The 13470-nt window shown below is 43.2% G+C and overlaps 1 protein-coding gene across 4 annotated transcripts in view; it reads right to left on the bottom strand.

The window, feature by feature from the left end:
- traf3ip1 (TNF receptor-associated factor 3 interacting protein 1) overlaps positions 1 to 13470 on the bottom strand; it is an 88057-nt gene that overhangs the window by 19385 nt on the left and 55202 nt on the right. For 2 of the 4 annotated variants that reach the window (XM_084309969.1, XM_084309971.1), the window contains exons 4-8: positions 8023 to 8106; positions 6247 to 6882; positions 6089 to 6163; positions 4923 to 4946; positions 2988 to 3063 (exon numbers count right to left, since the gene is read on the bottom strand). In XM_084309969.1, coding sequence (XP_084166095.1) covers positions 2988 to 3063; positions 4923 to 4946; positions 6089 to 6163; positions 6247 to 6882; positions 8023 to 8106 — 895 coding nt within the window. The remainder of the gene's footprint in view (positions 1 to 2987; positions 3064 to 4922; positions 4947 to 6088; positions 6164 to 6246; positions 6883 to 8022; positions 8107 to 13470) is intronic. The other 2 variants (XM_084309970.1, XM_084309972.1) reach the window with 2 other exon arrangements.

Below are 13470 nucleotides of genomic sequence, written 5' to 3'. Positions count from 1 at the left end.
CTATCCCCAGGCCATCAGGATGCTCAATGAATGAACAATGAACAATAAGCAAACCATCAACACACCTACAGCGCACATACACTCACTTAAATAAACAACACACTGTAGCACCCACTTTACCACTTTAGACACACTTTACACTTTATATTTATATTATTGGTAAGGAAATTGCACATCATTCTCATTCCTTATTGCACCTCACCAGTACAAGGTGGCACCACAAGCTAAGCTATACCTCACCATTTTTGTACCAGCTGTACATACTGTATATATAGATACACTGAACAATTTTGTTGTTTACACTTGTTTACGTACTTGACTTCTTGACTTTCTATTTTATACTTATTATACTTATTTTATACTATCTTGTTAATTATTATCTAGCACACTCTCAGGAGCAACACAGCAAGAAACATTTCATGCAAAGTATTCTGTATTCTGTATGACAACTAATAAAGAAACTTGAACATTCACTTATATTGATATGGTAAAATAATCTTTTTATTTTATTATATTATAATCTATTCTATTCTATTCAGCATTGGATGAATTTTGCAACCGCAAGACACCTGCGACACCTGCCTGAATACGATTGATGACTGACAATAAATGACTGTACCTAAGCTACTGTACGCATATTAAGGACTATCTAATATGCATAAATGGCATGTTGATTAAAAAGATTCAAGAGAAAATAGTTTGATGAATAAATCCATGGCCTGGGATCATCCTGCTTTTCTTTCTTATTTGGTTGATGAGTTATGCATCAATAACGACCACTGTTTCTGCTATAAATATGAGTTTCAAGCTACATTTTCTCAACTGATCTAAAATCAGGATATGATTTAAAATTCCTCATGTATGCAAACATATAAAAACACATTTCATTCATGTTTCTACCTTGTTTAGTCAAAAAGATATGCACCTAAATAGATTTCAGCCTGGAGCTGGCGGCCATGTTGGATTTCTCAATTTTGAGGCCTTATTTGACATTTTTGAGCTTGGTATACAGCAGATTTGGATTCAGCACCCCTTAATACCCCTAGAAATGTTGTGTACCAAAAATAAACACGAAATGCCTTCAGGGTTATGATTTTCTGAAAATGTACCCTGTCTATTTCTCCTGTGTTCCACTGATACACAATTGTATGGCAGAGTCTGAGGTGAACAGATAGAGTCTGAGGTGAACAGATAGAGTCTGAGGTGAACAGATAGAACCCGAGGTGAACAGATAGAGTCTGAGGTGAACAGGCATATTTGTCAGTGCTACAGATGCTACAGATTATGAATATCATGTTTGGAGATATCCACGGCACGTGTTATAGGGGTAAATGAGTTCAATATTGCGATCTGGGTGGCTGCTGCTGCAAAGCTAAAAGAGCGCATATAGCGGATTACTGATTACGATATTGTATAATTATGTAACTCATGTTAAGGTCCTGGGGTGGGGGGGGGGGGAGAGCGAGCGAGAGCCCATGTCTACTTGTTTTTAATTTTTTTTTGGTGTTTTTTTTATCCGTCTCTATTATTGTCTTGTCATTATTGTAATAAGTTACTGTCCTGTGATATCTTTTTATGTATTATTATTATTATTGCATTGATTCTTGTTTCATGTGGGGAAACATTTTAAATTAAAAGATTTGATCACAAAAAAAATATTATGAATACCAACACTGCAAAGATATTTCTGAAGTCTAGATTTCAGGATTTGCTACGATATCTTTGGATGGCTCTGTTGGCTCTCAGACTTCCCTTTAACAGCTTTCAGAATCATCACCTGAGGGTTGATGACGTTGTTTCTACGCAGTGAATCCTGTAATCAAGAAACCGGAAATATCCACACAGCATTGCCGTTTGGTAATACTGACTTATATATGCCCCGCCCACTTCTGGTACCGTCTATTTATTTATTTATTTATTTATTTATTTATTTATTTATTTATTTATGGTGGCTGAAGTTTGTGACAATGACGCTGACTAGTGTGGATATTCCCAAACAGAATAAATAATGCACCTTAAATCACACAACTGTTTTGCTAGCTCATTAACACTTTCAGTGCCGGCCATTAACATGGTTAACATAACATGGTTGAATGCCAGCACCCACTTCAATGATAGCGTTGTGAATGCATAATCTCTGTCTTAAATTATGGCTATGTGTCTAATCTGCCCGTCGCTTATCAATGACTTGTTTGCAGTCAACATTGTCGAAACTGATTGTTTTTTTGTTTTTTTTATATAAATCGGTTCATTTTCGTTTTATAGCATTTTGAAAAGACCTCGTTTTTCAGGAAAATATATAGATTCCGTGATAAAAGGCATTTACTGTAATATTCTAGCATACACAAAAACGTTGTAATTTTTCGGCCTATTTATTAATCGTTTTCAAATAAACGCTAGATTATCGATAGTATATGTGTACTTATGCACGCTATAGAGGCGGGCTGAAATATCGATTCTCTCATTTCCTGATCGCGCACACACAGACACACACACACGCATAGGGCAAACGCTTATATCTCTGTGAAAACAGCTCTGATTATCCTAAGACTGGTCAAATTAATTCCTTACCCGAGATCAGATGTTATCCAAAAAGATTATTCCAATTCCTGAGCGCCATTCCAAATATCGATCACGCTTATTGATTACAGTGTTGGGTCCTGTAAATACATAATCCACGCGTTTTCCGGGCCGGCGAGCACAATCGATCCTTCAGTTGGCTTGAGGGAAAAGTAAAATGAGCAAACTGGCCACCCCCCCTTCAGCAGTGTAAAGTAATGGGGTGCAGTTACACAGGGAGAGACAATAGGGGGCGGTATCTTTCCAATTGAGCTCAGAGACTCTGCAGCACTAACCCGAGGCTCGATTGATGAATTATGAATTCAAATCACCAATAAAAAAAAATAAAAAAAAAACACTAGCATGAACTAACGACAAAACGCGTCCGTGGCACTCAATGTGTTAAGTGAAGGGTGGACGACTATCACCTTGACCTCCGGCTTTGGGCCTGCGCCTCTGTCCTTTGGCAGACGAGGGCCGAGGTATTCTGGCTGGACTGTCAGACTGGAGAGGAGAGGATGAGAGAAGAATGGTGAAAAATGGCTTCATTCACATTTCCTATTGATGGCTGTTAATACATGGGAGTATATGGAAGCAGGAGACCTCACTATTCAGGGAGTCAAGTTAACAAGGACACTCATAGGCCTTTCACACTGGCAGGGCTCCGTGCCGGGGGCCGGGGCCCGAACCTATTCTTGAACCGGCCGGCACGTTCACACCTGAAATAATTGGTTCGGAACGTGAAAAGTCAGTGCTCAGCTGGAACAGAATTTTTTTGTTTTTTCCTTGCGAACCGTGACATCATCATGTCATATTCTAATTAGAGCGGCACGGTGGTGTAGTGGTTAACACTATCGCCTCACAGCAAGAAGGTCCAGGGTTCGATTCCCGCTTGGGGACCAGGTTTCCATGATGCCAGGTACCCAGGTGGGGTATCTCCCAGGCCTTTGTGTGGAGTTTGCATGTTCTCCCCGTGCTCGCAAGGGTTTCCCCCCCGATAAGATAAACCCAATGGAAAAACATGCACAACAACAGATCGCTAACGCTGTGGCGTCCTTGACGAAGACGGACAGGAGCACTTGGATTGGTCCCCTGGCGCGGCTCACGTTGACGCCTGTCTGCTCCCGGCTGCCCTTGGGGGGAAGGACGACGGGATGGGTTAATCGCAGAGACGAATCGCATCAGCGATCCTACAGACAATGCATGCGTGTGTGTTCCGGTGTGTGTGTGTTGTGGATAATAGCCAATGCCAATTAAAGACCTCTGAGCAGGTCCTGCATTATTATTATTCTAGGCTGTCAAGACAAGCGAAAACGGCGAACAGCAGAGGTTCGGCATTACACTGAATCGATCCATTCAACTGATTCTAATTACTTGTTTTATTGGGTATCATAGTAGTAAGTCCTACTGTAGAACATGACATATTAGCATGACATCTCATTTATTAATGCCAATACTGAACGACTGCGCAATTGGCTCTTGACAAGTGTAAACTAAGGATTAGTCGGTCACAGTCAACGTCGGACCCTTGAGTTCAACTGGTTAGTGCGGCTGCCTGTGGATCCTATGGTCACAGCGTCTCTCGGTTAAACAAGTTTTATTTTATAAATTTTTCTCATTCATTTATTTATCTACTCTGGTTGGATGGTGTATTGTACTTGTGCTGTATAATGCATTTTTTTTAATCTAATCTCGTTTTGAGATCACTACCTGTTGAGTGGATCGGCATGGTGCAGATGCAATGCCGAACCTTTGAAGCCGTTTTGCACAAGACACATTTTGCCACTGTTGTATTCATATGGTTGTGGTTACTTCGGCCTGAGTAACGCCCCCCGTTGATGACGGAGGACGGTGGAACGTTGGTTCTGCTTAAATAGGTGTAAACGCGGGCTGGTTCGCCAGAAAGCACCAAGGTTCAGAGGCTCCAGAACGGAGCCAGAGCTTGAACCGGAGCCCTGCCGGTGTGAAAGCGCCCACAGTGTCAGAGATCCATCTGGATTTACACAAAGTGCCATGGCAGTGAGCCACCACTAGGGGCAGAGTGGATTTACACACAGTGCCATGGCAGTGAGCCGCCACTAGGGGCGGAGTGGATTTATAGACAGTGCCATGGCAGTGAGCCGCCACTAGTGTTAGCGGTCATAGAGGTGCTTTGCATCTAAAAACATATTTTATTGGCAGAGCAGTATTGAGTGATACACAAACAAACATCAACCCACACATACACAAAGCCTCAATCCCCACACAAACACCATATACTTGTATAGTGGGAAAGAGGCGACAACTGGACAGGTCAACAGAAAATACATCAATTCTATAATATAACTATAATATTACTATTATTATAAAAACTTTAATGTTACCTGGCTTTCTACTGCTTCTGTTGGCTATACAAGCAATAAACACAACATTAGGCAAATTATTTATTATTACAATTACAGAAATAATACAGCCAGGAAAGGAACATCTGAGATTAAGGGTATAGCTGGTATGTCATAGACCAGAATTCTACAATCATACAAGGCTAAAATCTATATCCAGAGCTAAAGCTACGCAAAGTCTACCACCACCAAGACATCAACACTAATAGTCATTTTCTAACACCTTTGAAGACTGCGAGGCACAGTATTAGCAAAGGAGGCAGGGACAAACATAAATGCCAAGGAATGATGGATGAAAACGAAAGACCAAGATTTAAACGAGGAGACAATATTCTATCAACCAAAGAGTCATAGGCTAAGTTTAGCAAAAGTAGAGGTTTTGCTGCCAAGCTCGGCTGTATCCTAGGCGTAGATCCTACACAAATTCTAAAAAGGCCTGGGTGTGCATTAGAGCAAAATAATGAAGGAATTTAATTTCTTGGAATAGCTGACTTCACCTGCAGTCAACTTTGCCTGGACGGAATTTCAGAAAATCTAATTACACCCAAAGTGTAAAAGTGCGAGCAAGCATAAAGCAGGCTAGGCTAGCAGGTGTGTTTATAGACATGTACCTCAAATGTTTCATCTTCAGCCTTAGAAATTGTGGGTAAGAGAGCGAGACATGCATGACAGGCTTCTATGCACGTGTAAAATCAATGCTACAGATTTTTGGCCAAGGTTCAAATTGGTAAGCTTGATAAAACTCAAGCCTTTTAAATACTTGTTACACATTTCTAAAGCATTTTTTTGCCTGATACCAACATTTAGGCAACTATTATTTGGTTTAGTTGGAATAAGATTACACTCAAAATGTAAAAAGAAAAGCTCAAATAAATCATCAAGATAAATAAAACTGGGGACTTAGATTAAATAAAAGGGATTCCATTAAATCCTTCAGAAGCTTTACATTTAAAAGGTAGTGAGGAAACTGAAATGACTTACAAGTGATGCTTCATAGTGATCTAAAAAACACATACTGTATTTCTTGACAACAAGATGCTGTTACATGGTCAAAACAACAGTGCTGAGACAACTCTTTGGACAACGTTGCCCATAGTTGCCTGTGTATTCCTGTCCTAAGGGTGCAGGCAAGGAGGCGAGGGACTTACTGCTGGCACAGGTTTGGTTGATTTGTTTGGCTCTTCCGGGTGGGACTTCGGCCGCAGTTCCTCTGAGCCTCTGGCCTAAGAACACATGAATACAAACACTTAGAAATGCATTCATGTCCGACACTATAGCTATGTGTGGGAGATGAATGGCTCTGTACCTTTTTATCGCCTCTCTCCTGGACTTTGGTCCTCTCCTCACCCTCCTTGTGTCTCTCTCTGTCCTTGTCCCGCTCTCTGTCCCTGTCCTGCTCTTTGTCCCTGTCCCGTCGCTTCTCCCTGTCCTTTTCCTTGTCTCTGTGAGAATCCCTATCTTTCGTCCTCTCCCTGTCTTTATCCTTCTCTCTGTCCCCGTCTTTCCCTCGTCCCTTGTCTTTGTCCCTCTCTCGGTCGCGGCTCTTGTCCTTATCGCGGTCTTTGGTGCGGTCCCGTTCGCTGCGGTGGTGCTTGTCAGGCCGGTCGCCTTCGCCGCGGTGTCGCACCTTCTCTCCTCGCCGGCTCTCCTGCTCTTTGGGCTGGTCTGGTTCTTTCTGGTCCTGGCTGCCGCGGTGTCGCTCCTTCTCTCCTCGCCGGCTCTCCTGCTCTTTGGGCTGGTCTGGGTCTTTCTGGTCCTGGCTGCCGCGGTGCCGCTCCTTCTCTCCTCGCCGGCTCTCCTGCTCTTTGGGCTGGTCTGGGTCTTTCTGGTCCTGGCTGCCGCGGTGTCGCTCCTTCTCTCCTCGCCGGCTCTCCTGCTCTTTGGGCTGGTCTGGGTCTTTCTGGTCCTGGCTGCCGCGCCGTTCAGTGATCTCCTTCCTCTCCTGGAGACAAGACACGCACACTTTGCAAGCTTGACTTTGACTTTATTTTAATTAAACAATTGAATTAAACATACATAAAGGGCTGTACCGAATGTCATTTTTAGCCATTCCAGTATCCAATTGAGGTATTCAAATGAGGCTTTTAATACATACTGTAACGTCACTACTGTATATTTGGTCTCGTATTAATTAAAACCAGTGCTGTTGTTGACCTTATGATAATCACTCAAATGATAATATTCAAAATACCTTCAAAGCAAACAACTTGTTGAGCAAAGACCTGCAATTCTGACCACACCACCAGCAGGTTTATGACATGTTAACATGTGCAAGACTGCCAAATAGAAATGCCATTAGCCTAGTAGAGACATACAGTAACAACCTCTAATATGCACACACAGTCACAAACATTTCTGCCAAGAGATGAAGCTGCCATTCAGAGTAGGGCTGGAAGGTATACCGAATATGAAGGTATACCATCATAGACCCATGGATCCATGGGACAATGTTGTCCATGATATATGGTAAATGGACTGCATTTATGTAGAACATTTTATATTATATAGCGCAGTCTGAAAGCGCTTTACAACTTATCCCATCACCCATTCACTCACACATCGACTGCAAAGGCAGCCATGCAAGGAGTCAAGCAGCTGTCAGGAGCAGGGGTTCAGCGCCCTGCCCAAGGACACTTCAACATGAAGCTAGGAGGAGCCGGAATCGAACCGGAAACTTCCAGATGACCGCTCTACCTCCTGAGCCAGTGCACACATACACACACTGAATATGTTTTAGTAAATAAAATAAAAACGATATTTTTTTTCATTAAAAAGGTAAATAGAAAATTCTGAATGAAACAGCACCATGACATGACAATGGTTGACAATATAAAGACATGGAAATGTTGTCAGATCACATTGTAATAATGTGTACTGGAAAACTATACCATAAAAACTAAGAAAGATATTGTGATGTGATATATTAGCCCTATCGTCCAGCCCTATTCCAGAGTCATCAGAGCTAATCTTGAATCAGTATCGCCGATCAGGGCACAAAGAGCAAGATGCCCAAAGGCACCAGGTGGCTGGTCAAGGACCAGGTCTCAGCAGGAACTAATGAAGTTGGGCCCAGGTCTCTCACCTCTCTGTTCTCCTTGTTGGCCTTCGTCTTGAGGTCCAGCTTGTCTCCCACCAGCACACGCTTCACCGCCTCCTCACTGGACAGCTGTGGGTTGGGCACAGAACAACTGTTACATCACTTTGGTCATTTCATGATTGGAAAAACATTTCAGAGCCGAGGGGAGGTGGGTCGATATCTGAAATCAATAAGAATGTTTACATCAAAAAAACTACGTGAATGGATATTAATCTGTCCAAGTACTTTTAGCAACCTGTAATGGGGTGACTATATAAAACAAAAGAGCTGTTGTTCTTGATTGGTGTTCATGTTCAGAATATTGGACAAAACGAAAAAACAAACAATAAAACTAGTGCTGTCAAGATTAAAAAGAATTAACTAATTAATCTCAAAATTTTCTGTAATTAATCTAGATTAATCTACATTAAAAATAGCATTTTTCTACTTAAGACCGAAGCTTGTAACAGATATTTACTTGATAACATTGACAGTGCTATCAAGAAGGCACGACAACGTCTCTACTTCCTTAGGCGCTTAAGGAAGTTCAACGTGAGTCAGAAGATCCTCAAGAACTTCTACTCATGCACACGTTCGTTCGTTACCCTGGCATTCGGACTTTAATTAATGTTCGAACGTTCGCAATTTTTTTTTTTTTCGTTTTTGGGTGGAACGTTTGGTGCACACGCAACGCGACTTGGGAGGTGGGGACGGTATAGCGGGTTACACACAACATAGCAGTGCTCAGAGCCGTGCGGCTCTGGCCAAAATATCCACTGTTTGCAACAACCTAACTCTGAAGTACGATTTCAAACGAGTGGGAACTACTGGGATATGTCTTGGAAACAAAAGAACTGGAGATAAAACGTGGAGTAAACATTGCGCACCGCCTGGGTGAAGTGGCTGGAGCGGCTGGTTTGACCACGCAAAAGTGAAAGACGGCTCACTTGACCGCAGTGTATTGGCATACTCAACTAAAAGTGAGTGCGTTATATGATATTACCGGTATGTTTGACTGCTGTCTTTTCCCTTTATTTTCTACCGAGTGCTTTGTTTACATGTTTACATGAACAGCCACCACTGTAAACGAGATTTTTTTCACCGATAAGACTATGCAATGCCGCCCCTAGCCCCTTACGTGACTGCGATCTGCAAGCCAGGACGCAGTCACGTAAGGGGCTATGCCGCCCCCCGTAAAATCTATAATAATACAATTAATTAATAAAAAAATTAAAACGTTCGAACATCCGTTCGAAAAAAACCGTGGCGAACGTTCGAACCCTAAAAACAGGGTTCGGGGACAGCCTTACTATATAGTGCAAAGCAGAAATGGGATGAGGTACAATTTAGGTACAATTTACAGTAAGGTGTAATGAGGTATGGGTTGTAGTGCAAATTCTTTACCAATAAATATAAAGTGTGTTTAGGTGTTCTAAAGTGTGTAAGTGGGTGCTGCAGTGAGTTGTTTGTTTAAAGCGAGTGTGTGCGTGTGGATGTGTGTTATTGTTCGTTGAGCAATAACGCACACATGATGGCCTGGGGATAGAAGCTTCTTCTGAGTCTTTCAGTGCTTGCCATGAGACTCCGGTATCGCTTGCCTGACCGCAGCAGTTCAAAGAGGCAGTTGTTTGGGTGGCTGGAGTCTTTGATAATTCTCTTAGCCTTACCCATGCACCGCTTGTTGTAAATGTTCTGGAGAGTGGGAAGCCCCCCTCCAATTGTGCGTTCGGCTGAACGGGCCACTCTCTGTAGTCTGCTACGGTCTTGTGCGGTGATATTCCCAAACCAGGAGGTAATATTGCCAGTCAGGATGCTCTCTATTGTACATGAGTAGAAGTTCTTAAGGATCTTCTGACTGACTTGGAACTTCCTTAGGCGCCTGAGGAAGTAGAGGCGTTGTCGTGCCTTCTTCACAACACTGTCAATGTGTGTGGTCCATGTCAAGTCCTCGGATATGTGGACTCCGAGGTACTTAAAACTGTTCACTCTCTCAACCGGTGCCCCGTGGATGCTGAGGGGGCTGTAGTCCCTGACCCACGACCTCCTAAAGTCCACAATCATCTCCTTTGTTTTGCTGACGTTCAGGGAGAGGCTGTTCTCTTGACACCATCCCGCTAGGACCTTGACCTCTTCCAGGTAGGCCCTCTCGTCGTTTGCAGAGATCAGGCCCACCACTACTGTGTCGTCAGCAAATTTGATGATTGTGTTGTTGTTCCGCTGTGCCACACAGTCATGTGTGTACAGGGAGTAGAGGAGGGGACTCAGAACACAGCCCTGGGGGGCCCCTATGTTGAGTAATGGATGAGGAGGTGCAGTTGCCTGCTCTCACCACCTGGGGTCTGCCCGTCAGGAAGTCCAAGACCCACTGGCAGAGGTCATAGTTCAAGCCCAGGTCCCTGAGCTTGGCTATGAGTTTGGAGGGGACGATGGTATTGAATGCTGAGCTGTAGTCGATGAACAGCATTCTCACATAGTTCCCCTGCCTCTTGTCCAGGTGTGATGCTGCTGTGTGCAGCACATGGGCTATGGCGTCCTCCGTGGACCTGTTGGGGCGGTATGCAAATTGCAGGGGGTCCAGGTTGATGGGGAGGGAGGAGCAGATGTAGCCCTTTACTAGCTTCTCAAAGCACTTCATGGCTATGGAGGTGAGAGCTACAGGGCGGTAGTCGTTGAGGCAAGCAGGCTTGGATTTTTTGGGTACAGGGATAATAGTGGACTTCTTCAGACAGGTGGGGATGACAGCCTGTTCCAAGGACAGGTTAAATATGTCAGTGAATACCGGGGCCAGTTGGTCGGCACAGACTTTTAGGACGCGGCCGGGGATGCCGTCCGGTCCTGCTGCCTTCCTGATATTCACTTTCTTAAAGGTCCTCCTCACCTCATGTTCTGTTACTCTGAACACTGAGTCTCCATCAGCAGACCCCCCCCCCCCTCCATTGCAGTGGCTTGTAGGCTGGTGTTGTTATTCCCAGCCTCAAACCTCGCATAGAAGGTATTGAGATCATTTGCTAAGGAGATGTCACTGTTCAGTTTGAGGGAGGTGCCTTTGTAATCTGTCATCGTTCTGAGGCCCTGCCACATAGCTCTAGAGTCAGCCTGTTCAAACTGAAGTTCAATTTAATTCCTGTAGCGCCTCTTTGCTTCTATTACTACTCTCCTGACGTATCTCGCCACCTTGTGGTCATTAATGTTGCCTGCCACAAGCACGCCGTTGTATGCTGAGGTGCGCGCTTTCAGAGCTTCACGGACGGATTTGTCTACCCAGGGTTTTTGGTTTGGGTAAACTCTAATTGTGGTAGTGGGGATTGTTTCTTCCACCAAAGTACGAACAAAGTCCAGCACTGTCTCTGTGTAGTCATTGATGTTATCTGTGTTATCACGGAACACACCCCAGTCTGTACATTCAAGTGCAGCTTGGAGTGTGCCCTCTGATTTGAAATTGTTTACATTATCTTTGTGGCAAACTAGCCAGAACTGCACATTATTCCAGTATGCAAAACAGCATGGAATGTGCTGAGAAAGGACTCTACCTATCAACATCATTGGTAAGAATAATCAAATGGCAAGCACAGAGAGACTCAGAAGGAGCTTCTATCCCCAGGCCATCAGGATGCTCAACGACAATAACACTATGTAACAAACCATCAAATACACTCACAGCACACACATCCACACTAACGTGGGTGCTACAGTGAGTTGTTTATTTAAAGTGAGTGTGTCACACTCACTTTAAATAAACAACTCACTGTAGCACCCACTTTAGACACTTTAACACACTTTATATTTATATTTATTGGTAAAAAGATTTGCACTACAACTCATACCTCATTGCACCTTACCCTAAGTTGTACCTCATCCCATTCTGCATTGTACTTTATATTGTATTGTAACTCAGTTAAAAATTGTTTTCCTACTCTGTATTGTTTATGGTATATTATGTATATTGAACACTTTTGTTTTGAACACTTTTGTTTACACTTGTTACATACTTTTTACTTCTATTTTTTATTTATCTATTTTATTTTTATCTAGCACACTCCCAGGAGCAGAACAGGAACAAGCATTTCATATAAAAGTATTCTGTATTATGGGCGGCTACGTGGTGGTGGGCAAGGCGCTCACCACGAATACTGGAGACGCTGGGTTGGCCTGTTCGAGCCCAGCGCTCCACATTGCTTTCAGTTTAGTTGGTTGTCCGTACTAATACACATTGGCAGTATTAGGGGGTGGGAAACTGATGGGTGGGATCGGGCGTTGTGGACAGTGACTCCTACAGGTCGGTTGGTGCGCCTGCGCAGTAGAATCAGGAAGCGATGGGGGCGGCGCCCCTCCAAAGCGCAGACCCCTGACGCTGAAAGATCGCGCCGCGCAGGTGAAAAAATGCGACTGCTGTTACCTCGAGTATCGGAGGGGACTCGTGCTATGTATGACTTAGTCCACATTGCAGCCGGCTTGTGGGAGGCAAGAAACAGCGTTCGAGACAGGGGAGGGTTGAATTGGATGATACGAAATTGGGATGGGAGAAAAATAGAAAATGGGAGAAAAAGTAGATACAAAAAAAAGTATTCTGTATTTTTTTACGACAACTAATAAAGAAACTTAAACTTGAAGAAGGAAATAGGGCTAGGGGGTCCAGAATTCCTCATTTACCCTTTAACTCTTCATCCTATATGGATGGGGAAAGAATATCCTCAAAGTAAAGCTGACAGTCAATATTTAACCTTAGTCATTGCTGTCCAAATACTTTTGGAGCTACTAATACTGAAGCATGTGAAACAGCATAGGCCCTGCCCGTCATCCAATTGGCCAGAAGTTCCATTCAAGGTAAGCCCTTCCAAAAGCAATTTAAATCAATCAATCATGCTGTATTTATATTGCACATTTAAAATAAATTATAAGATACCGTATGAGGATTTAGGATTGGATTCTTCATATAATCTTGATTACTTTTTCTCCTCTTTGACTTTTGAGAAGGTTAGTAAAGTTAGAATTGTATTCTATAATGTGGCCTTCTGGCCCCTGGTTACCACCATATTTGCTGAACCTCTTCCAGGACCATTTCCCCCCGTAACCGCCGCCATTTACCCGGGGTCCCCAGGGTTCAATTAAAACATGGCAGACATCAGTCTTCCCAAGAGTGTCACCGATGTGCAAAATAACACAACAAAGGTGTATTCATGCGGAATCATAACTGCACTGTGACAAAGGAATGACTTCTGACGGGAGATTGAAAATAAAAGTCCAATATTGTCTGTCCTCGACCTCCTAGTACCTGTTACGTATGTAGTTATGTATGGGGTTTATGTATGTTATGTATGCAGGGGTGTAAAGTACTTGAGTAATTGTACTTCGTTACAATACTTAAGTACTGTTTTGGGGGATTTATACTTTACTCAAGTATTATTAGGTTTGTATACTTTGTACTTTTACTCCATTACATTTCAGAGAAAAAAT

Source organism: Notolepis coatsorum (assembly GCF_963971535.1).
Source record: "Notolepis coatsorum genome assembly, chromosome: 3".
NCBI classification, from domain to species: domain Eukaryota; kingdom Metazoa; phylum Chordata; class Actinopteri; order Aulopiformes; family Paralepididae; genus Notolepis; species Notolepis coatsorum.
This window is presented reverse-complemented; position numbering and strand designations above follow the sequence as displayed.